The sequence below is a fragment of the Mandrillus leucophaeus genome, unplaced genomic scaffold (genome assembly GCF_000951045.1).
Source record: "Mandrillus leucophaeus isolate KB7577 unplaced genomic scaffold, Mleu.le_1.0 Scaffold281, whole genome shotgun sequence".
NCBI classification, from domain to species: domain Eukaryota; kingdom Metazoa; phylum Chordata; class Mammalia; order Primates; family Cercopithecidae; genus Mandrillus; species Mandrillus leucophaeus.
In genome coordinates this window covers 1,297,063-1,322,014 of record NW_012102932.1, presented here as the reverse complement: position 1 = coordinate 1,322,014, position 24,952 = coordinate 1,297,063, and the positions used below count along the sequence as shown (strand labels likewise).

At 42.1% G+C, this 24,952-nt stretch overlaps 1 protein-coding gene across 4 annotated transcripts in view; it reads right to left on the bottom strand.

Moving 5' to 3' along the window:
- Positions 1-24,415, bottom strand: part of LOC105543371 (survival motor neuron protein) — a 31,991-nt gene extending 7,576 nt beyond the window's left edge. For 2 of the 4 annotated variants that reach the window (XM_011985236.1, XM_011985238.1), the window contains exons 1-7: positions 24,182-24,415; positions 10,729-10,800; positions 8,155-8,274; positions 7,119-7,319; positions 6,811-6,963; positions 4,946-5,041; positions 3,517-3,627 (exon numbers count right to left, since the gene is read on the bottom strand). In XM_011985236.1, the coding sequence (XP_011840626.1) occupies positions 3,517-3,627; positions 4,946-5,041; positions 6,811-6,963; positions 7,119-7,319; positions 8,155-8,274; positions 10,729-10,800; positions 24,182-24,259 (831 nt within the window). In that variant the 5' untranslated portion in view covers positions 24,260-24,415. The remainder of the gene's footprint in view (positions 1-3,516; positions 3,628-4,945; positions 5,042-6,810; positions 6,964-7,118; positions 7,320-8,154; positions 8,275-10,728; positions 10,801-24,181) is intronic. The other 2 variants (XM_011985240.1, XM_011985239.1) reach the window with 1 other exon arrangement.
- Positions 24,416-24,952: the final 537 nt, after the last annotated feature.

Genomic DNA, 24,952 nt, shown 5'->3' with positions numbered 1-24,952 from the left:
AGTATATAAATGATATATAAATAAATTTATATATCTCCAAAGAAGATATATAAATGACCAGCAGCATCTTATGAAAAGATACAACATGATTCAGTCATTAGGAAATGCAAATTGAAGCCACAGTAAGGTACCATTTCTCACCCAACTAGGATGGCTATAATCGGAGACAACAATAACTGCTGAAGAGAATGTGGAGAAAGAAGAACCTTTATACACTGTTGGTGGGAATGTAAAATGGTACAGCCACTTCAGAAAACAGTTTCGAAGTTCCTCAAAGAGTTAAACACAGAGTTAGCCTAAGAGCCAACAGTTACACTCCTAGTTGTATACCCAAGAGAACTGAAAACATGCCCATACAAAATTTTGCAAACAAACATTCCTAACAGCATTATTCATAATAACCCAAAGAGGAAACAACCCAAACACCTTTCTGGATAAAATGTTCTATGTCCGTATGATGAAATATTATTCAGCAACAAAAGATACGAAGTACTGATATATGGCTTCAATATGGATGAACCTTGAGAAACTTACGCTAAGAATCCAGGTATAAATGGCCACATATTGTAGAATTCCATTTATATAAAATGTCCAGAATAGGCAAATCCACAGAAAGTAAATTAGTGGTTCTCAGGAGCTGGGACGACAGGATATTAGGGAGTGAATTCTAATGGGTATGGGGTTTCTTTTTGGGTAATGAAAATGTTCTGGGCTGGGCATGGTGGGGAAGTGGCCTTGCTGAGCCCGGGAGTTTGAGGCTACAGTGAGATATGATCATGCCACTGCATTCCAGTCTGTGTGACAGAGCAAGAGCCTATCTAAAAAAAAAAAAAAAAAAATTAGCCAGGTGTGGTGGCGGGTGCCTATAGTCCCACCTACTCAGGAGGCTTAGGCAGGAGAATGGGGTGAACCTGGTGGGGGGAGCTTGCAGTGAGCCAAGATCGCGCCACTGCACTCCAGCCTGGGTGACAGAACGAGACTCTGTCTCAAAAAACAAAACAAAACAAAACACCAAAAAACAAAAACAGCACAAACAAATGTTCATAGCAACATTATTCATTATAGCCCCAAAATAAAAACAACCTAAATGTCCATGAACTGATGAATAGATAAAATGTGATATAACCAAACAATGGAATATTCTGCAATAAGAAGGAATGCAGTACTGATGCATGCTACAGCATGGATGAATCTTGAAAATAGTAAGCTAAGTGAAAGAAGCCAGACACAAAAGATCACATATCGTATACTTCCATTTATATATAATATCGAAAATAGACAAATTCATAGAGACAGAAAGCGTACTGACTGCCTAGGGGTGGGGAAAATGAAGGTAACAGTTTCTTTTTGGGGTGATGAAAATGTTCTACAATTGTAGTGATGGTTGCATAACTGTGAAAACCAAAACCACTGACTTGTATATTTTCTTTTTTATTTTATTTTATTTTTTGAGACGGAGTCTTGCTCTGTCACCCAGGATGGAGTGCAGTGGTGCAATCTCGGCTCACTGCAAGCTCCACCTCCTCCTGGGTTCACACCATTCTCCTGCCTCAGCCTACCGAGTAGCTGGGACAAAAGGCACCCGCTACCATGCCCGGCTAATTTTTTTTGGATATTTAGTAGAGATGATATTTTCACCGTATTAGCCAGGATGGTCTTGATCTCCTGACCTCGTGATCTGCCTGCCTTGGCCCCCCAAAGTGCTGGGATTACAGGCGTGAGCCACTGCGCCCGGCCAACTTGCGTATTTTCAAAGGTAAACTGCACACCATGTGAATTATATCTCAAGAAAGCTATTTAGAACATAAATTATACCAGTACTTTATATTTACATTATATATTTTTTCTTCAACTATTTCATAATTTAAAAAACATAAAAGCTTAGAGTATTACAGTCATAACTGATCTCAAAACAAATTACAAGCTGTTTATTTGTTACTTTTTGGTCATTAAAATGAGGAATTCATGATACATACAAATATACCAAGGTTAAACAACAACAACTGACGAGTGACTTTTTTTTTCCCCCCTGAAATTCTCACTCTGTTGGCCAGGCTAGAACGCAGCTGTGTGATCTCGGCTCACTGCAACCTCTGTCTCCCAGGTTCAAGTGATTCTCCTGCCTCAGCCTCCCAAGTAGCTGGGATTATAGCTGCCCGCCACCACATTGAGCTAATTTTGTGTATTTAGTAGAGACAGGGTATCACCATGTTGTCCAGGCTGGTCTTGAACTCCTAACCTCAAGTGATCCACCTGCCTTGACCTCCCAAAGTACTAGGATTATAGGTGTGAGCCACTGTGCCAGGTCTTTTTCTTTTTTTGAGATAGAGTCTTACTCTGTCACCAAAGGTAGAGTGCAGTGGCACAATCTGAACTCACTGCAACCTCCGCCTCCCTGGTTCAAGCAATTTTCCTGCCACAGCCTCCCAAGTAGCTGGGATTACAGGCATGTGCCACCACGCCCAGCTAAATTTTTTTTGGTATTTTTAGTAGAAACGGGGTTTCATCATGCTGGCAGGCTGGTCTTGAACTCCTGATCTCAAGTGATCTGCCCGCCTCCGCCTCATAAAGTGTTGGGATCATAGGCATGAGCCTCTATGCCCAGCCTTAACTTTTAAATAAGAATATTAAAGGGGGCACACATAGATGATACATTTAAAAAGGTACACCTTTAAGTCAGTTGTTTCTTCTATATTAATTTACTAAAAATTCAAGTGTCTATAATATCACATCATAATTTTAGCAGGGCACATGAACTTCCTTCTAAAAATAATTTTAAATGTTTTGACTAAAATACAATAGAACATGTCTGTAGGAGACTAATGTATAAAGTGACAAGTTTGAAGCCATACTCTGCAAAGTTCAATGTGGTACATATTACCCCAGATCTTTGTGCATAAGAAGAATTTCATTTTTCTTGGGAGGCCAAGGCGGGTGGATCACGAGGTCAGGAGATCAAGACCATCCTGGCTAACATGGTGAAACCCTGTCTCTACTAAAAAATACAAAAAATTAGCCAGGTGTGGTGGCAGGCACCTGTAGTCCCAGCTACTTGGGAGGCTGAGGCAGGAGACTGGCATGAACCTGGGAGGCAGAGCTTGCAGTGAGCCAAGATCACACCACTGCACTCCAGCCTGGGCGACAGAGCAAGACTCTGTCTCAAAAAAAAAAAGAATTTAATTTTTCTTTTATGAAAAAGTATCCCATCTTTTCCATTCCCGTACAATCAATTTCAAATCAAAGCAGATATTAAAACATTATTTACAAAAAGTATAACTTCAATTCAAAAATGTATAATCAAAATAATCTAACAGCAGCATGAAAGCTTTTAAAAATTAACTACAATTATACTTAGGGACAATGCAAGAGTAATTTAAGCTTCAGACAGATAGTTGTACTTTATTATTTTTTTTTTAGTAATATAAAGAGAGAAGAAGTAGTATTTTGTAAATTTACAAAACAAAGTCACATAACTACAAAAAAATTGTCAGGAAAAGATTCTGAGTGATTACTTACCATATAATAGCCAGTGTGATAGCCACTCATGTACCATGAAATTAACATACTTCCCAAAGCATCAGCATCATCAAGAGAATCTGGACATATGGGAGGTGGTGGGGGAATTATCTGGAGACAGAAAAAGATGTTATTTATATCCAGTAAACAAAAAAGTAAAGTCTGGAGATTTATATTATACAGTGAATGCTAGATATTAATTGTATGTTTGCTTAGATCATCTCCTACTTAAATTTCTTTTTTTCCCCTAAACAAAGACGAGGTCTTGCTATGCTGCCTCCACTGGTCTCAAACTCCTGAGCTCAAGTGATCCTCCTGCCTTGGCCTTCTAAAGTGCTGGGATTACAGGCATGAGCCACTGTACCTGGCCTTAAATTTCTTAATATAGCTAGCATTTGGAGAAAGCCAACTAATAACAACAAAATACCAACAAAATTAAATTTAACAAGGATCAAAAGACAGTGACATAAAAATTTAAACATTTTGATTTAGACTATATATCTGTTCCACTATGAAGCTATGAGTAAAAAAAAGTCAAGCATACTTTCATGCTTTTCCTTAATACACACACACACACACACACACACACATGCGCGCGCACACACACAGCTCACATATCATTTCAAGGGCCATTTTAAGCAAACATCTTGGGTAGAACATCTGTCCTAACCCCATCCCAATACACAGTATGCCAAAAAGTATCTTTGTATCTATTGTTAATACCTAAAAATCTAACATTAGAAATCCAGTTTACAGCTGGGTGTGGTAGATCACGCCTGTAATCCCAGCACTTTTGGGAGGCCAAGGTGGGTGGATCACCTAAGGTTAGGAGTTCAAGACCAGTCTGGCCAACATGGTGAAACCCCATTTCTACTAATACTACAAAAATTAGCCGGGCATGGTGGCAGGCGCCTGTAATCCCAGCTACTCGGGAGGTTGAGGCAGGAGAACTGCTTGAACTCAGGAGGCGGAGGTTGCAGTGAGCCGAGATCATACCACTGCACTCCAGCCTGGGCAACAATGGCAAAACTCTGCCTCAAAAAAAAAAAAAAAAAGAAAGAAAAAGAAATCCAGTTTACATCAGAAGCTAACACCCAACTATACCTAGAAGGGCAAACACTAATCCCTTATATATGGTATAATTAAATCCCTTCTAACAGGAACTACTTCCCTATAGACTAGATACCAACTTCTGCCGGGAAAGAAGCAGGCAACCTAGAGCTTAGAGTTGGGACTACAAGAGTACTGCATTTGGGTAACAGAAAGGCATTAAAAACAAACAAAAAAACCCCGGAGGTTTAGTTCAAATTTCTACCCATTAGAATCTGGCCCAAGGGATGGTCTACAAAGACATTTTCCGATCCTCTGTTCTGCTAATTATCAAATTGTATATGAAAGCAAAATCTAATCTATACTCTTTTTTACTTACTGGTGGTCCAGAAGGAAATGGAGGCATCCAGCATGATAGTAAGTGGGGTGGTGGTGGTGGCGGCGGCGGTGGTGGGCCACTGAATTTTAGACCTGGCTATAAGGAATATTTCAAATGAAAATTAACTTACCAATTTCAATATGACAGGAATAAAAAGGACTCAAAACGAAAGGATAAAAATAATTACCCAGAATATTTGTATTATACATATCAAAAAGATTAAGTGAAATTTCATGTACCAAATCCTGAAGTCAAACCGACTCATAAGTCAAATGACAACCTCTGGATTTTTCTCATTTCCTTTCTATGTAGACATTAAGGAAATAAAACAAAATAAGAGTGGTAATTACCTAATAAATCAGAAGACAGTCTATTCAGCAAAATTATTTCAATCATAAAAGACTATATCCCGAATTTCATTAACTAAATTGTATAATGTTTTTATGAAAGCCTGTTTAGCTATATATGCTAACTTAGAGCACATACTGTGAAAACTAGCAAATCTCTCACCTTATAAAAATCAGCCCCCTGAGACCAATGAAGCATGATATATATATTCTAAGAGGGTACATCATTTTAGAGTCAAGAAACTATAATATAATGTAAGCCTCAATAAGAACATTATCACGGAAAATCTTAAAACTTTTGATGAGTCATGCTTGATTTTTAAAAATGAGTGCCTAGGCCGGGCGCCTGTAATCCTAGCATTTTGGAAGGCCAAGGTGGGGAGATCACTTGAGGTCACGAGTTCAAGAGCAGCCTGGCCAACATGGTGAAACCCTGTCTCTACTAAAAATACAAAATTAGCCGGGTGCAGTGGCGGGTGCCTTTAATCTCAGCTACTTAGGAGGCTAAGGCAGGAGAACAGCTTGAACCCAGGAGGTGGAAGTTGCAGTGAGCCGAGATGGCGCCACTGCACTCCAGCCTGAGCAACAGAGCAAAATTCCATCTCAAAAAAAAAAAACCAAAATTTGCCTAAATACCATCCCCTCCATGGAAGAATCACTACTTTACACAAAAGAACTAGAAAGGGACAAGCCCTTAGGTTCCATGACATAATCTAACCTATAATAAAATCTTTTTAGAGTTGATTTCTGTTACTTATAACCAAAAGGACCATAAATGAAAACAATATTTACATTTGAACTCTACAAAACAATCTGAGAGCGCCTCAGGATTTTATCTGTATTAGATGTAAATAAAGTGTTCTTATTTTACATATCTTATACAGGTAACATGGGAAACAACAGCGTATCATCCAGCTAATGATAAATTATTATTACACTTTCTTTTTTTTTGAGACGGAGTCTCGTTCTGTCGCCCAGGTTGGAGTGCAGTGGCACGATCTTGACTCAGTGCAAGCTCTGCCTCCCGGGTTAACGCCATTCTCCTGCTTCAGTCTCCCGAGTAGCTGGGACTACAGGTGTCTGCCACCATGCCTGGCTATTTTTTTTGTATTTTTACTAAAGATGGGGTTTTACCGTGTTAGCCAGGATGGTCTCCACTGCTGACCTCGTGATTCGCCCGCCTTGGCCTTCCAAAGTGCTGGGATTACAGGCGTGAGCCACCGCATCTGGCCCACTATTATACTTTCTAACTTAAATAAGTGTACTAATTATCAGTCTAATACCTAATACTCCACAAAAGTAACCAGATAAATCTTTCATATAAAGCATTGTTGCATCCACTGCAGTGTCTAACTTTTTTTAAAAATTAACTATTTTGCATCACCTTATTTCCTTTTCAAAAAACTCTTGTGTATTTAAGCTACAAAAATTTCATGGGAGAGCTACAAATTAGTTAACAGAGAGGTTATATGTCCCGATATTAACTATTTTCTGGAAAACCTTTCATACAAGGTTTACCTTTCCTGGTCCAAGTCTTGGCCCTGGCATGGGGGGTGGTGGAGGGAGAAAAGAGTTCCATGGAGCAGATTTGGACTTGATATTATCTGATTTACTTCCAGGAGACCTGGAGTTCTCACTTTCATCTGTTGAAACTTGGCTTTCATTTTCATTCTTTAAAAAGAAAAAATATGCAGGTTTTTGTTATAAGGGTGTCATTAAGAAAAAATTAATGCCTCAGTGGATCAAACTGACAACTATATATACTGTTTAACAGTTTCTCATCTAGTCTCTGCTTCAAGAAATTGAATTTTTTTTTGTATCCTTACCTCTTGAGCATTCTGTTCTATATTATTAGCTACTTCAGAGATTGGGGAAAGTAGATCGGACAGATTTTGCTCCTCTCTATTTCCATATCCAGTGTAAACCACAACACAGGTTTCTCTCTTAAAATCAACCGAAGCAATGGTAGCTGGGTAAATGCAACCGTCTTCTGACCAAATGGCAGAACATTTGTCCCCAACTTTCCACTACAAAAGAAATCAAAGATATATACATGCACACATTTCTTTTGAAGAGGGCAAACTAACATCTTGTTTTGATCAGTGTGGAGGCAAAGGATAGAGGGTAGACACTTGGAAGGCAAAATAATATAATGAGAAAGGCTTGGGGTCTAAATACATAAATCTGAATTCCAACTCTCGCTTTTATAATCATGTACAAATTTCTGAATCTCTTTGAGTCTTAGTTTCCCTATCTTATTAGATGGCTATAATGTAAGCTACCTCCCATATTTGTGGTGAACAGCAGGAGGGAGAGAAAATGCATATGGTGCCCAGCACTCTGGACTGGCCTAGACAAAGTGCTCGTCAACTGTCAGCTCTCTTCCCCTTGGTAATGATGAAACTAAAGTTGGCTCAAAAGACACCAAAATATTCAGCTTTCAGGACTACTAGCAGAAATAATCCACCTAGACTTCTGGGTTCCTTGGAATTAGTAGTTTTAGGGTTTTTGAAGAAAAAGGGGAAAAAAAATCTCTCTCTCAGCTTAAGATGTAAAACACTGCCAATTCAGCTTACGGCTCTTGGGTACTCCTCCCAAACGGCACCTTTTCCCTGCCTTCCACTCACAAATGGAACACATGTCCTGATTTTAGCATTTATCATTCCCATCTAATTCTTTATACTTTCATGACTAACATGCATGTTCCTAAATAACAGAAAATTTAATAGTTGTTTTTGAAGTTGTGTAATTATATGTCAACATAAACACTGTACTAATCACTTAAGGTAAAGACATTTTACACTATTAAATAAGGACTAACGAGACATCCTTTGAAGTTAAATCTCAACATTTTAAAATAACCTGTTTTAAGGGAGCTGCAGTATTCTTCTTTTGGCTTTTATTCTTCTTAGCAGGTTTTCTTTTAGGTGTGGTTTTTGGTTTACCTGAAGTTTCACAAATGTCACCATTCTTTAGAGCATGCTATGAAAATAGGAATAAAAATGTACATGTTACAGGGTGGTGCATAGAATAAAAGTCACAACGCAACCCAGTTACCACTATAAGCTAGTCTCAAGGCTCCATCACCTCAGAAAGCATCTATTTCCTCTTTTGACCACTCCCTACACTATAAAACTGCTCTTAAAGGCATCATACATCTGATTATCAGCTCTAAAGACCCTTTTAATCAAATCTCCTTCCTCTCAACCTCTCTGTAACATTAGACCCTGTTAATTATCTTTCTTCCTGATATTCATGGCCCCTTGGATGTCATGGCAATGTAGGGCCCCAGTGGTTTCATTACTTCTGATTAAACCTTAGATTTAGGCATTCCCAATAAGAGCTGGCCATCCTTCTTTACTTGCTTAAGGCCATCTTTTTTTTTTTTTTTAACACAGAGTCTCACTCTGTCACCAGCCTGGAGTGCAGTCGTGCTGATCTCAGCTCACTGCAACCTCCGCCTCCGGGATTCAAGCGATTCTCCTGCCTCAGCCTCCTGAGTAGCTGGGATTACAGGTGTGTACCACCATGCCCAGCTAATTTTTGTATTTTTAGTGAAGATGGGGTTTCACCACGTTGGCCAGGCTGGTCGTGAACTCCTGACCTCATGGTTTGCTCACCTCGGCCTCCCAAAGTGCTCGGATTACAGGCATAAGCCACCGCACCCAGCCAAGGCCATCTATTCTTATTACTTTAGTTACAACAGTCTGCAAACACACTTATGAAGCTCTTAATCCAGCTCTGACTGTTCTCAATCTAACATTTCCAATGATCAATTTCACATCTTAATTCATACCTCAAACTCAACCTCAACTTAATTCATATTCAACCTCAACTTAATTCAAACTCAATTTCAACTTAATTCATACTCAAACTCACTACTAAAACTATCGTTTTCCCGCGTCAGTTCTTTTCCTCCTTTACTCAGATTACTTCTCCCTGAAATATAACCAACCCACCCCACACTGAGCCCCATTTCAATCTCTATTTTATAGAACTCTCTTGGTAATTCTTTTTTAGTTGACTTCTAGTTTCAGTGTATACTGGAAAGCACATTTAAAAATCTAGGCCGGGTGCAGTGGCTCATGCCTGTAATCCCAGCACTTTGGGAGGTCAAGGCGGAGGGATCTTTTAAGCTCAGGAGTTACAGGCCAGCCTGGGCAACAGGGTGAGACTGCATCTCTACATAGAAAACAAAAGTGAGTTGGGTGTGATGGCACACACCTGTGGTCCCAACTACTCAGGAAGCTGAGGTAGGAGGATTGTTTGAGCTCATGAGTTGAAGGCTACAATGAGGCATGATCACGCCACTACACACTCTAGCCTGGGTGACACGGCAAGACCCCATCTCAAAAAAAAAAAAAAATCTAGAAATCAGTTACAAAGGTGACATAGAGGTCTGATCCTTAGCTCACGTTACAAGAGTAACTATGAGAAACACATGAACTCTGTATGCTTGGTACTCTTTATACACTGTATGAGTATATGCTCTGTTCAAGGTAGCCTGGACTACTGATGACGCTTATTTAGTGCTCAGTAAGACTAAACATCTCAGAGAGTGGAGAAGGTGCTGATGTTGGCCAACTGTGTAAGTGTCTTGAGACACAGAACCATACTACACTTCCTAAAAGAACTGTATATTCCTACCCAATAGGAACACCTGACTTGATACCCAACTTACAGAATTTGGGATGATTAGATTAATTTAATATATGCAAAGCACATAGAGTACTGTCAGCATGCTACAAGTATTAATTGCCGTACTAATGCTATTTATCTTCATCATTATTTTATTAAATGCTTGTTAAATGTTTAAAATTATAATTCAGGTTGTCCTTTTCCTATTAATCTCAATTAGAGGACTTCTGTAGTTTGATACAATGTAAAAATACTAAAAGGAATACACTTTTTGTTTGTTTTCTGAGATGAAGTCTCACTCTATCGCCCAGGCTGGAGTGCAGTGGTACGATCTTGGCTCACTGCAACCTCTGCCTCCCAGGTTCAAGCGATTCTCCTGCCTCAGTGTCCCAAGCAGCTGGGATTACAGGCATGTGCCACCACGCTTGGCTAATTTTTGTATTTTTATTAAAGATGGGGTTTCACCATGTTGGCCAGGCTGGTCTCGAACTCCTGACCTCAGGTGATCCACCTGCCTTGGCTTCTCAAAGTGCTGAGATTACAGGAGTGAGCCACTATACCCAGGTAGGAATAAATATTTTAAATTTTATTTAAATTGCCTTCATAAAAAGGATGACATATATAGGCTATCAACTTCTAAAGGAAGATATCACCTGATTTAACTAACTCATATTATCATCTAATCTTCAAAATGAAAACTGAGTAACATGTACTTTAACACTTTACTGTATGTCATCAATTCCTTTCCAAATGAATAACGAGAGAAAATAAGAAAACGACTAAGTAAGCATTTCATACCTTAAATGAAGCCACAGCTTTATCATATGCTTTTATCAATGCTGTATCATCCCAAATGTCAGAATCATCACTCTGGAAAGAGTAAGAAATAAAAACAACTCATGTTCAGATAGGTTTAATCAGAAAATGTATGTTAGTACCAACAGTCATCTTAATCTACACATAACCAAATTACACTGAAAATGAGTATTTAAAATCCTAAATAAAGCCACAGGAAACTTAACCTGCTTAAAGGTTTTGTGACTTTACTTCAAAAGCTGGACATAGGTAAATGTTCTAAGAATGAATGCCATAAAGTGAATGCCCCTACAATTTAATTCCTATCTACAGACCATGAGTAGATTTGTTCAAGGCCAGCTACACTTATTTCAATTAAGATCAGATAAAACTTGACTTCATCTAGACTACGGGAAAGCTGTTCTGACCTCAGAACCTATGATCCAAAGAATATTTTTTCTTTTGAAATTATGTTTCCAGATTATAAGGATACAAAATTGTTAATAGTGACTAACCAATTTTCATTTTATTTTTACTATTATTTTTTACTTCCATTTCCCTTTCCTGCTTTCCTGATACCAGTTTTCTTTCTTTCTTTTCCTTTATTTTGTTTCTTTCTTCTCTCCCTCCCTCCTTTCTTTCTTCACTTCTCTCTCTCTGCCTTTTTTCTCCCCTCAAATTCCTGTGTTCAAACGACCGTCCACCTCAGCCCACTGAGTAGCTGGGAATACAGGTGCATGCCACCATGCCTGGCTAGTTTTTAAAATTTTTTGTAGAGATGGGGTCTCGCCATCTTAGCCAAGCTGGTCTTGAACTCCTAGGCTCAAGTCATTCTCCAGCCTCGCTCGGCTTCCCAAGTGTGGGAATTACAGGCATGAGCCACCGCACCTAGAAATATTTTTGTCCAGACATGGTGGCTCATGCCTGTAATCCCAGCTAATTGGGAGGCTGAGGCAGGAGAATTACATGAGCCCAGTTGTTGGAGGTTGCTGTAAGCAATGATTTTCCCATTGCCTTCTAGCCTGGGTGACAGATCAAGACCCTGTCTAACAACGACGACGACAAAATAATAATAATAAATAATTTTTTAGCACTACTAGCACTGTGCAAGTCACTGAGAGATATATAGAAACATGTTACTGTTCAGTTATGATCTAACTAGGGATTTAAGATGATCACACAAGACAAAACAAAAAACAACATAAAACAAATCTGAACAAACATCAAAATGTGAAATATAAACAGTATTTTAATTAAAAAGGAAAGAAACTAATGTATACTGAAAGATCATATGCAGGAATCCGACCTAAGAAATAAAAACCACTCACGCCTGTAATCCCAGCACTTTGGGTGGCCGAGGTGGGTGGATCACGAGGTCAGGAGTTCGAGACCAGCCTGGCCAACATGGTGAAACCCTGTCTCTACTAAAAATAGAAAAATTAGTTGGACATAGTACCACATGCCTGTAATCCCAGGTACTTGGGAGGCTGAGGCAGGAGAATCACTTGAACCTGGGAAGTGGAGGTTGCAGTGTGCCAAGATCGCGCCACTGCTCTCCAGCCTGAGAGAGATAGCAAGACTCTGTCTCAAAAAACAAACAGAACAAAACAAAACAAAACAAAAAAAACCAACAGGATTTAGGCTGGGCACAGTGGCTTATAATCCCAGCATTTTGGGAGGCCAAGGCAGGTGAATTGCTTGAGTTCAGGACTTCGAGACCAGCCTAGGCAACAGGGTAAGAACCTTGTGTCTACTAAAAATACAAAAATTTTGGCCGGGTATGGTGGCTCACGCCTGTAATTCCAGCACTGTGGGAGGTCGAGGCAGACAGATCACGAGGTCAGGAGTTTGAGACCAGCATGGCCAACAAGGTGAAACCTCATCTCTACTAAAACTACAAAAATAAACTGGCGTGGTGGCAGGTACCTGTAATCCCAGCTGCTCAGGAGGCTGAGGCAGGAGAATCGCTTGAACCCAGGCGGCAGAAATCGCAGTGAGCCGAGATTGTGCCACTGCACTCCAGCCTGGGCAACAGAGTGAGACTCTGTCTCAAAAACAAGCAAACAAAAAACAAATTTAGCTGGGCATGGTGGCACACGCCTGTAGTCCCAGCCACCTGCAGGGCTGAGGCGAGAGGGTCACTTGAGCCCAGGAAGTCAAGGATGCAGTGAGTGGAGATGGCGCCGCTGCACTCTAGCATGGGTAACAAATTGAGACTTTGTGGGGGGGGGGAAGGAAAAAAACCAAAAAACCAATAGGATTTGTACAGGTAGACAAAATAGAACGCATTCCAAGTAAGAACATGAACAAGGACAACAAAAAAGGTATGGAAGCAAAAATAAACACACTATAAGAATTTACTTATGTGAGGCCAGGCACAGTGGCTAATAATGCCTGTAATCCCAGCACTTTGGGAGACTAAGGCGGGTGGATCACGAGGTCAGGAGATCGAGACCATCCTGGCCTGGCTAACACGGTGAAACCCTGTCTCTACTAAAAATACAAAAAATTAGCAGGGTGTGGTGGTGGGCATCTGTAGTCCCAGCTATTTGGAAGGCTGAGGCAGGAGAATGCTGTGAACCCAAAAGGCGGAGCTTAGAGTGAGCCGAGATCGTGCCACTGCACTCCAGCCTAGGAAACAGAGCAAGACTATCTCAAAAAAAAAAAAAAAAAAAAAAAGAATTTACTTACGTGAGGTAACTAAAATAGACAGATTTATAGAATTAGAAAGAATGATGATTACCATGGGCTAAGTGGAAGGAGAAATGGGGATTTGCTAATGGGTAGAGTTTCAGGTTGTACGACGAAAAAGTTCTGAAGATCTATTGCACAGCAACACGAACATACTTAGCGTTACTGAACTATATACTTAAAAATGGCTAAAATGACAAATTTTTTTACTTCGATAAAAAATAAAACACACTGTTTGAGGGATCAGTGAGACAAGTCCAAATAGAATCCAATTTATACTATAAGGTAGAGTTGGATTTGGTATACTATAGAGTATTTTGGATTTGGTACGGTATTAGCCAATGAATTCCAAAAAAGTTTGTTATTTTTTTTGTTTGTTTGTTTGTTCACTTTCTCTTGAGACAAGAGTCTCGCTCTGCCACCCAGGCTGGAGTGCAGTGGCACGATCTCAGCTCACTGCAACTTCTGCTGCCCAGGTTCAAGTGATTCTCCTGCCTCAGTCTCTCAAGTAGCTGGGATTACAGGCTCCCACCATCAAGCTGGGCTAATTTCTATATTTTTAGTAGACATGAGCTTTCATCATCTTGGCAAGACTGGTCTCAAACTCCTGACCTCAAGTGATCCTCCCAACTCAGCCTCCCAAAGTGCTGGGATTATTGGCATGAGCCACCGCACCCAGCCTTGTCATTTTCCTGTTAATCTCTATTATATAGAGATAAATGTGTTCCAATAAAAAACTGTCAATCTTGCTGTATGATAAAAAGTACTTATAATTCCAACCTGGGCAATATGGGAAAACCCCATCTCCACAAAAAGTACAAAAATTAGCTGGGCGTGGTGGTTCACATCTGTAGTCCCAGCTATTCAGAAGGCTAAGGTGGCAGGACTGCTTGAACCAGGGAAGAGGAGATTGCAGAGAGTGGAGATCAGAGATCACGCCACTGCACTCCAGCCAGGGTGACAGAGACCCTGTCTTAAAAAAAAAAAAAAAAAAAAAAGTACTTAAAAGCATTAAGTCACTTTGCAGATAAGAAAAGTAATCACAAAGAGATTAACTGACTTGTTCAAGGTTACATTCCCACTTGGAAGGGAAGATGTTCCTTGAAGATGTGGTAAAAGGAATAAAAACAGGCTGGGGTCCAGTGGCTCACACCTGTAATCTCTGTCTCGAAAAAAAAAAGGGGGGGGAGGTAGACGGGGGAGGCCGGGCACGGTGGCTCATGACTGTAATCCCAGCACTTTGGGATGCAGAGGTGGGTGGATTACTCGAGGTCTGGAGTTTGAGACCAGCCTGCCAATGCGGCAAAACCCCATCTCTATTAAAAATACAAAACTTAGCTGGGCATGGTGGTATGCACCTGTAGTCCCAGCTACTTGGGAGGCTGAGGCAGGAGAACTGCTGGAACCCGGGAGGCAGAGGTTGCAGTGAGCCAAGATCACACCACTGCACTCCAGTCTGAGTGATAGAGTGGGACTCCATCTCAAAAAAAAAAAAAAAAAGGAAGCAAACAGTAGAAAATGAAGGGTGGTCCTGAAGAAATAAAGAAATCACAGAATCAGAGGACAGTGATATCAATAGAAGAGTGCAGTCTTAAAGCAAGATACACAGACAGATGGTAACTCAAACTCCTCATATCTCAACTGTTACTGCCAGACCAGGAAACAAGTAATTTCAAAACGAACAGAAAACAAACTGACAGAAGAAAAAGTAATACTGATTACAAGGTACCCAAGGACAAATATATCTGACTGAAAACCTAAGGAGCACCAAAGCAAAGGCATGAAAAAGAACCAAAGGAACAAAAATAAATAAGAAGCAAAATGGTTGATAAGTTGGCAAACAGTATTTATTTATATGTACACATGGGGTCCCTGAAGAATAAAAACAAAACGATCTCCCTGGTGGTCTAGTGGTCAGGAATTTAAAAAAAAAGAAAAATTCCTAGGGATGGGAGGAAGAACCCCCTCCCATCCTTAGAGCCTCTAAGCAAAAAGACTAAGTTACAAAATAAAAAAAAATCAGTTATCATTAGACTTTCTCATAGAAATTTATGGGGAAAAAGTATGAGCCAAGAATTTTATATGCTTGAAGTAGCAAGACTAAGAAAAGTTTAAAATGTAGAATACTGTACTCGCTAGCCTTTCCAGGGGAATCTACTAAAAATAAGCTTCATCCAACCAAGATTGACCAGGGAAACTTGGGTTTTAAAAATAACAGAACTCGCCAGGCGCAGTGGCTCACGCCTGTAATCTCAACACTTTGGGAGGCCGAGGTGGGTGGATCACCTGAGGTCAGGAGTTCGAGACCAGCCTGATGAACATGGAGAAACCCCATCTCTACTAAAAATACAAAATTAGCTGGGCGTGGTGGTGCATGCCTGTAATCCCAGCTACTCAGGAGGCTGAGGCAGGAGAACTGCTTTAACCTAGGAGGTAGAGGTTGTGGTGAGCCAAGACTGCGCCACTGCACTCCAGCCTGGGCAACAAGAGTGAAACTCTGTCCAGAAAAACAAAAAAACAAAAAACCAGAATTGTTAGCATCAAATATATTTAATTGTGGATCTAAGAGAAAAGTAGTATATTAAATTGAAAAGCTGATTCTAAAATTTATATGGAAATACTAAGGACACAAATAAACCAAAGCTGGACAATTTACATTACCTAACTTTAAGATTGTAAACCAAAAGTATCTGAGACAGGTTTCAATCAATTTAGAAAGTTTATTTTGCCAAGGTTAAAGACGCACCTATGACATAGCCCTCAGGAGGTCCTGATGACATGTCCCCAAGGTGGTGGGATACAGCTTTGTTTTATACATTTTAGGGAGACATGCAGCACCAACCAATATAGGTAAGATGTATATGAGTTCTGTCGTGAAAGGCGGGACAACTCAAAGTGGGGGTAGGGAGGTTTCTACCTCATAGGAAGATTTAAAGATTTTCTAATTGGCCACTACTTGAAATCAACAGAATTTCAAGTAGAAAGGAATGTTTGGGTTACCATAAGGGGTTGTGGAGACAAAGGTTTTATCATGCAGATGAAGCTACCAGGTAGCAGGCTTCAGAGAGGGTAGGCTGTAAATGTTTCTTATCAGACTTTAAGAGTCTGTTCTATCAGTAATTCCAAAAGGGAGGAGGGTGTGATGAGACATGTCCAACTCCCCCTTCCATCATGGCTTGAACTAGTTTTTCAGGTTAATTTTGGAATGCCCTTGGATGAGAGGATGGGTCCATTCAGTTGGTTGTGCAGGGGGGTGCCTATAATTTTATTTTTGGTTTACAAGACATACTCTGAAGCTATAGTAATTAAAAGTGTAGTACTGACATCAATATAGGCTAATAGACAATGTAACAGAATTTAGAGTCAGGAATAGCCCTGTGATATTATGATTTATTTATTTATTTTTTTTTTTTTTGAGACGGAGTCTCGCGCTGTCGCCCAGGCTGGAGTGCAGTGGCCGGATCTCGGCTCACTGCAAGCTCTGCCTCCCGGGTTCACGCCATTCTCCTGCCTCAGCCTCCCCAGTAGCTGGCACTACAGGCACCCGCCACCTCGCCCAGCTAGTTTTTTTTTTTTTGTATTTTTCAGTAGAGACGGGGTTTCACCGTGTTAGCCAGGATGGTCTCGATCTCCTGACCTCGTGATCCGCCCGTCTCGGCCTCCCAAAGTGCTGGGATTACAGGCTTGAGCCACCGCGCCCGGCCTTATGATTGATTTTAACTAAAGTTACAAATGTGGTTTAACAGAGAAAGCATAGTAGTTTCAAGAAATGATGGTAAAACTATTGGAAATCCTTATGCAAAAACAAACCAAATTTCCACCTACATTGAGCCATATATAAGAATTACCTCAAAATGGATTACAGACCTAAGTGTAAAATTAAAACTCTAAACTGTATTAAAAAAAAGAGAGAAATCTGTGATCACGGATTGCCTATAACAAAAGAACAAACTGAAATGGCTTTGTTGCCCGGGATGGCACCCGAAGTTCTTGGTCTCACACCGAGGACATCAAGGACACTGACACACCAAGGGTGTGAGGTTAGAGCAGAAATTTAATAGGCAAATAAAAGAGAATAGCTCTCTCCTGCAGAGAGGGGTCCTGAAAACGGTTGCCATTCCAGGGTGAAATGCAAGCATTTTTATAAATGACCTAATGGAAAGGGGGTATCTTATCTCCATAGGGAGCAAAAAACCAGTTAGGACCAGGTGTGCCATCCGCATAGAGCGTGAATCTCTGGCAGCCCCCACCCCAACCTTTTATTATGCAGGCAGGTCCTTGGCCTGAGCTACTCCACATTGCTTATCTCTTTCCTATTGTGCATGTGCTAAATAAGGGGAGGTGGAGCCTCCATGGTGGACATGCCTGGTCCCAGGTGCCCCTTTCTCTCCGTGCAGCTGCAGGCATCCCCAACAACCCACAACATGCACGCTTCCAGCTTCCTTATCTGAGTATGTCCAAAAAAAAAAGGAATGTGCTCACTAAGGTCCACTGTTGTTTACTGGGACCCATTGTACATATGTGAAGCTTGCTGATTACCCAGGAAGCTCCCTCTCGGTGTCAGAACTGCTTCTTTATCAATGTTTACAGCCCGATCTTCCAGGCTGCTCCTAGTTGGAACAGAAGTGATTTCTTGGGCTGCTTTTTGTTAGAAGGGAAGTTCTACCGAGGACTCTTTGTCTATCGGCCTAGCTAGTCTCTTTTTACCTCCTCTCTCAAAACCATCAAAGAGAAAACTGAAAAATTAGATTTCAGCAAAATTAAGATTTTCTGTTCTTAAAAAGATGTTGCTAACAAAATGACAAACCAAGCGGTAAACCGGGAGAAAATACATGCAAGTTACCTGTCTGATAAAGATACTGTACGCAGCAAATACGAAGAACTCTCAAACCGCAACAACAAAAAAATTCAATTAAAAGATGAGTAAGTTGGCCAGGTGCAGTGGCTCATACTTACAATCCCACTCTTTGGGAGGCTGAGGCAGGAAGGATAGCTCGAGCCCAGGAGTTCACGACAAGCCCAGGCAACATAACGAGACCTCGTTTCTACAAAATTTTTAAAAAATTAGCCAGTTTGGCCGGACGTGGTGGCTCACGCCTGTAATCCCAGCACTTTGGGAGGCAGAGGCAGGTGGATCACAAGGTCAGCAGATCGAAACCTTCCTGACTAACACGGTGAAACCCCGTCTCTACTAAAAATACAAAAAATTAGCCGGGCGTGGTGGCGGGCGCCTGTGGTCCCAGCTACTGGGAAGGCTGAGGCAGGAGAATGGCATGAACCTGGGAGACAGAGGTTGCAGTGAGGCGAGATTGTGCCACTGCACTCCAGCCTGGGCAACAGAGCGAGACTCCGTGTAAAAAAAAAAAAAAAAAAAAAAAAGATTAGCCAGGCATGGTGGTGCATGCTCGTAATTTCAGCTACTCAGAAGGCTGAGGCAAGAAGATTGTGAGCAGGAGGTGGAGGCTGCAGTAGGCTGTGTGATTGCACCACTGCACAACAGCCTAGGTGACAGAGTGAGACACTGTCTCCAAAATAAAAAAAAAAAAACCCAAATGATTTGAACAGACACTTCACCAAAGAAGATATACGGATGGCAAATAAGCTCATGAAATGATCAAGAGCAGCACTGGTCATTAGGAAACGCTAATTAAAATCACAAGACGCCACTCCATCTATTATAATGCCTAAAATTAAAAAGACTGACCATACCAAGTGTTTGCAGGGACACTGAGCAAATGGAACTTTCATACATTGCTGGTCAAAATGCAAAATGGGGGAGCTGCTCTGAACCTATTCTAGTTGAGGGGGCTGTCCAACTTTTGAATTGTTCTTTGCTCAATTAAACTCTGTTACATTCAAAAGTAAAATGGTGCAACCACCGCTTTGAAGAAGAGTTTGACAGCTCCTTAAAGACTTAAAAATACATCTACCCTGTGACCTAAGTATTTACTCAAGAAAAATGAAAGCGTACGTCTATATAAAGTCTTTTTAAAATCCTTTTTATAGAAAATTTTTAATTTTTGATTTTAAAATAAAAAGACAGGGGCTTCACCATTTTTCCCAGGCTGGTCTCAGAACTCCTGGGCTCAAGTGATCTGCCAGCCTTGGCTATACGAAGTCTTATACACTAATATTCACAGTGGCTCTACTTATTAACAGTCCCAAACTGGAAAAAGCCCAAATGTTCACAACTAAGCGATGGATACAGTATAGTATATAAATGCAATGGAACACTACTCAGCAATAAAATGGATGAAAATCAAAATAGCTATGCGAAGTAAAAGAAACATGACAAAAAAAGTACTTATCATTCCATGCTTATAAAATTCTTAAAAATGCAGGCTAATCTATGGTGACAGAAAGTAGATCAGTGGTTGTCTGGGGACAGGACAAGGAGGGATGAGAAGGATCACAAAACATCAATCCAACTGAGGCCACCATGCTATAATGAAATCCAAACCAGCCCACACATTGAAACCACATAAAGAAATCTTCATGAGACTACTTGAAAAAAAGAGATAGCCCGCCAATCCCTAGTTGCTCAGTCCCCAGCTACTGAAGCTCTAGCAACTATGTAGGCACAACCACGAGACAGCTGCACGAAAACTGCCCAGCAAGGCCCTCACAAATTCCTGACCCACAGAAACGATGAGAAATAATAAAATGTTCTTTGTTGTTTCAAGCCACTAAGTTTTGGCAGATTCGTTACACGGCAACGGCAGCCAGACCAGAACATCAGGACCGCCTTTATATCTGATTCTCAGTCACTTCCAGCAGCTCAGATTTCTCAAATTATTCCCAACACCCTGCCATCTTCTACCTTCTCCTACCACTTCCTGAAAGTTCCACTGTGCTCCCTTGAGTAAATAACAAAATCCCACTCTTTAACCTCTGAATCATCCCTTCATTTCTCACTCTAAGTAAAATCCAACTCCCCGAGGATGCCTTTTCCTCTGCAGTCATCTCAAATGTTAGATGTTTCCTCTTTTCTCCTCCACACTCTTCATATCACGGTACCTACCAGAGATGTGGGAAAGAAATCTTCCCTGCTTCTTACTTGCACTTCCAGATTATTCTCCTCCATTCCCCTCTAAAAATTCCCAGCTTTGAAAATCCTGACAAAAAGTAGCCAGGCATGGTGGTCAGTGCCTGTAGTTCCAGCTACTTGAGAGGCTGAAGTGGGAGAATCACTTGAGCCTGGGAGGAGGTTGTAGTGAGCCATGATCGCGCCACTGCACTCCCATCTGGGCAAGAGAAAGAGTCTCTGTCTCGGGGGGTGGGGGGGGGGAAACAAAAAAAGACGGAAAATCTTGTCACCAGACTCGCAGTCTATTATCACTTCCTACTGCAGTCATCTACAGCATCCTGACTCACTCTTCCTCATTCCTTAATGTTTACATTGCAGTTCTCTCTCCAACACTGCCATAATTTTTGGTGATTTAAATATCCATGTAAATGATCCCTTCAACTACCCTGTATTTGCAGGGTTCTAAACTCCTCTCCACCACAATCTTGTACATCCCCTGATGTGGTTTGGCTCTGTGTCCCTACCCAAATCTCATGCTGAATTGTGATCCCGTGTTGGAGGTGGGCATGATAGGAGGCGACTGGATCATGGGGGTGATTTCCAACGATTTAGCACCATCCCCCTAGTGCTGTCTCCTGGTAAGAGTTCTCACAAGATCTGGTTGTTTTAAAGTATGTAGCACTTCCCCCTTCTCTCTCTCTCCTGCTGGTCACATGAAGACTGTGCTTGCTTCCCCTTCACCTTCTGCCATGACTGTAAGTTTCCTTAGGCCTCCACAAGAGAAGCCTGTACAGGCTGCAGAACTGTAAGCCGACTAAACCTCTTATCTTTATAAATACCTGGTCTAAGGTATGTCTTTGTAGCAGTATGAGAATGAACTGACACATCCCCAAATCTCAGCTACTCACTCGCTTCAAAGTATTTATTTATTATAACCAATAACCACAACCTCTCCATAAATGCAGTTTCAAGAATCCCACTCTCTTAACCATCACCTTCTAGGCTCTGCAACTTACTCCTACTAGCGGTTTAATGGGGACAAACATTCCACTTCACTAGGACTGGCAATACATTGATCCTCTCACTTTTTTTTTTTTTTTTTGAGACAGTCTCGTTCTGTCACCCAGGCTGCAGTGCAGTGGCGTCATCTCGGCTCACTGCAACCTCCACCTCCCGTGTTCAAGTGACTCTCCTGCCTCAGCCTCCCAAGTAGCTGGGATCACAGGCATGTGCCACCACACCCAGCTAATTTTTGTATTTTTTTTTTTAAGATGGAGTTTTGCTCTTGTTGCCCAGGCTGGAGTGCAAAGGTGTGATCTCGGCTCTCTGTAACCTCTGCCTCCCAGGTTCAAGTAATTTTTCTGCCTCGGTCTCCCGAGTAGCTAGGATTACAGACAAGTGCCACTACGCCCACTAATTTTTGTATTTTTAGTAGATACAGGGTTTCACCATATTGGCCAGGCTGGTCTCGAACTCCTGACCTTGTGATCTGCCCCACTCGGCCTCGCAAAGTGCTGGGATTACAGGAGTGAGCCACAATGCCCGGCCGATCCTCCCACTTTTTAAACTGTCTCTTAGGGTCTTAATATCCTCATTTCATTTCCTTAGCCAGCTTAAATTCCATGGTCAATTGGTAAGATAACTTGTTTGTACTTCTCCCCCTCACTTCTTCATATCCACGTGGTAAAACTACAATCGTATTAATTTCAACTCTCCATTTACTCTGTGGCTGCCCTCATACACACAATCTTGCTGTCTGGTCTCCTTCAACTCATGACCAGGAATCTCAAGTAGGCCTTTTATGTTGCCTAGCAACATTTCCACTAAACTTCCCTGTCCAACCCTTGCCCACTCTTCTAAAGAACTATCTACTTCCCAACTTCTCTTTCCTCTCTCATCCTAGCTCCTAGCTGATAACCTTGCTTCTTTCACTAAGAGAACAGTAAGAATCAAGAGAACTTTCAAAATCTCCTGCCATCCTATCTGCCCAGTCACATATCATAGATGTGTAACTATATAGCTGTCACCAAAAGAACCGCTAATGTTTCCAACAAAGGCCAAATCCATCCCTTCTTACCTACTCTAGGACATTGCTCTAGCAATTCTCTTCTTTGCGACATCAACTTTCCCATTCTTCTTTCCCATCAATCCACAAACATGTTGAAACATGTTGCTCCCATCTTAGTGCAGTGTGGCTCACACCAGTAATCCCAGCACTTTGGGAGGCAAAGGTGGGAGGATAGCTTGAGCCCAGGAGTCAAGGCTGTAGTGATTCATGATTGCGCCACTGGCACCCCAGCAGCCTGGGCAACAGAGCAAGACCCCCCTCTCTCAAAACCACACACACACAATTAAAATTCCTCTTACCTCACTCCCCCCCTCATTTATCGCCCAATTTCTCTACCCTCCATTTATAATAAAATTCCGTGGTGGATCCCTCCTTTAGTCCCAGCTACTCCAAAGGCTAAAGCAGGAGGGTCGCTTGAGGCCAAGAGATTGATGCTGCAATGAGCTAGGATCACGCCACTGCACTCCAGCCTGGGCCACAGGGAGTGACCTTGTCTCTAAAAAAAAAAATTTTTTTTAAATAAAATTCCTTGAAATATGTCTACCGATGTTTCTGTTAATTTTAAGACAGGGTCTGGCTCTGTCGCCCAGAGGCGCAATCACAGCTCACTGCAGCCTCAACCTCCCTGAGCCTTCCAAGACCTGAACCTTCCAAGTAGCTGGGACCACAGGCGCGCACCACAACGCCTGTGTAAATTTTGTGTTTTTAATTTTTGTGGACTCGGAGTCACACTATGTTGCCCAGGCTGGTCAAATGTTGCCTTGGATTTCTCTTCTCCTACTCTCCAACTCACTCCAGTCAAATTCACCCCCACCATGCTATGCCCAAGACTGAACTCCTGAGAAATCTGCTCTACTGGCAATCTGCTCTTTCGCATCTCAGTAAAAAGCAACTGTATCTTTTCAACTATTCAGGATAACCTCCGTTATCGAATCTATCTGAAAAACCTGTTGCCTCCGATTTCAAAATATATCCATAATCCAAATACTTTAATTCTGTTAATAACATCTTTTTTTTTTTTTTTTTTTTTGAGACGGAGTCTCGCTCTGTAGCCCAGGCTAGAGTGCAGTGGCCGGATCTCAGCTCACTGCAAGCTCCGCCTCCCGGGTTCACGCCATTCTCCGGCCTCAGCCTCCCGAGTAGCTGGGACTACAGGCGCCCGCCACCTCGCCCGGCTAGTTTTTTGTATTTCTTAGTAGAGACGGGGTTTCACCGTGTTAGCCAGGATGGTCTCGATCTCCTGACCTCGTGATCCACCCGTCTCGGCCTCCCAAAGTGCTGGGATTACAGGCTTGAGCCACCGCGCCCGGCCTAATAACATCTTGATCTAAAGTCCGGATCATCTTAACAGACTCCTAAGTGGTTTCCCTGCTTCACCCTGGCCTAATGCCCTCACCTCCCCGACACCAGCCAAAGACGGGTGAACAAAATAAGTTACTGCCAAGTCGCGGCAGGGCCTCCACTCAACGCCATCAAGGAGCCCAAACTGCTCGAGGAAGGAGCTTACGGATGGGGTTCGCAGGGAACGGAGTGAGAAAAGACGTAAAAAACGCGGACAACTCCAGTGAGCGGACAGACTTGATGCCGTCCCGCGGCTGTGGAAGGAAAGTCGGGCCGGAAGAAGGGTGCTGCGAGCGCCGGTAGGGAGACTGCGCTGCCTGCGACCTCACCTGGCCTGTGCCGCGCCGGAACAGCACGGAATCCTGCTCCGGGACGCCGCCACCACTGCCGCCGCTGCTCATCGCCATAGTAAACTTTCCGGTGCGCAGCGTGGGGCCCCTTCCCTTCTTCGAGTGACGACTTCCGCCGCCCGGGGCTTCTGGGAGCGGAACAGCACGGTGGCCTGGAGGACCGCTTGAAATAACTTCGCACGCTTTGTACGAGTGGTTATCGCCCTCCCACCTTTATGGCGTGTAATTTTAATTTCCCTCAATCCTTTCATTTCACTGTGTTATATATTTTCTTTCTTTTTTTTGTTTTTTTTTGTTTGTTTGTTTTGAGACATAGCCTCGCCCTGTCACTCAGCCTGGAGTGCAGCGGCGCGACCTCGGCTCACTGCAGCCTCGATTTCTTGGGCTCCAGCCATCCTCCCACCTCAGCCTCCCCAGTAGCTAGGACTATAGGCGTGCGCCACCACGCCCAGCTATTTTTTGTATATTTAGTTGAGACGGGGTTTCGGCATGTTGCTTAGGCTGGTCTCTAACTCCAGTGTGTGTGTGTGTGTGTGTATGTGTGTAACTCCTGTGTGTGTATGTGTGTGTTAACTCCTGTGTGTAACTCCTGTGTGTGTGTGTGTGTGTGTGTGTGTGTGTATTCCCCCCGCCCCCGCCCTCTGCAAGAGCAAATGTCTCTCAAAACCACACACACACAATTAAAATTCCTCTTACCTCACTCCCCCCCCATTTATCGCCCAATTTCTCTACCCTCCATTTATAATAAAA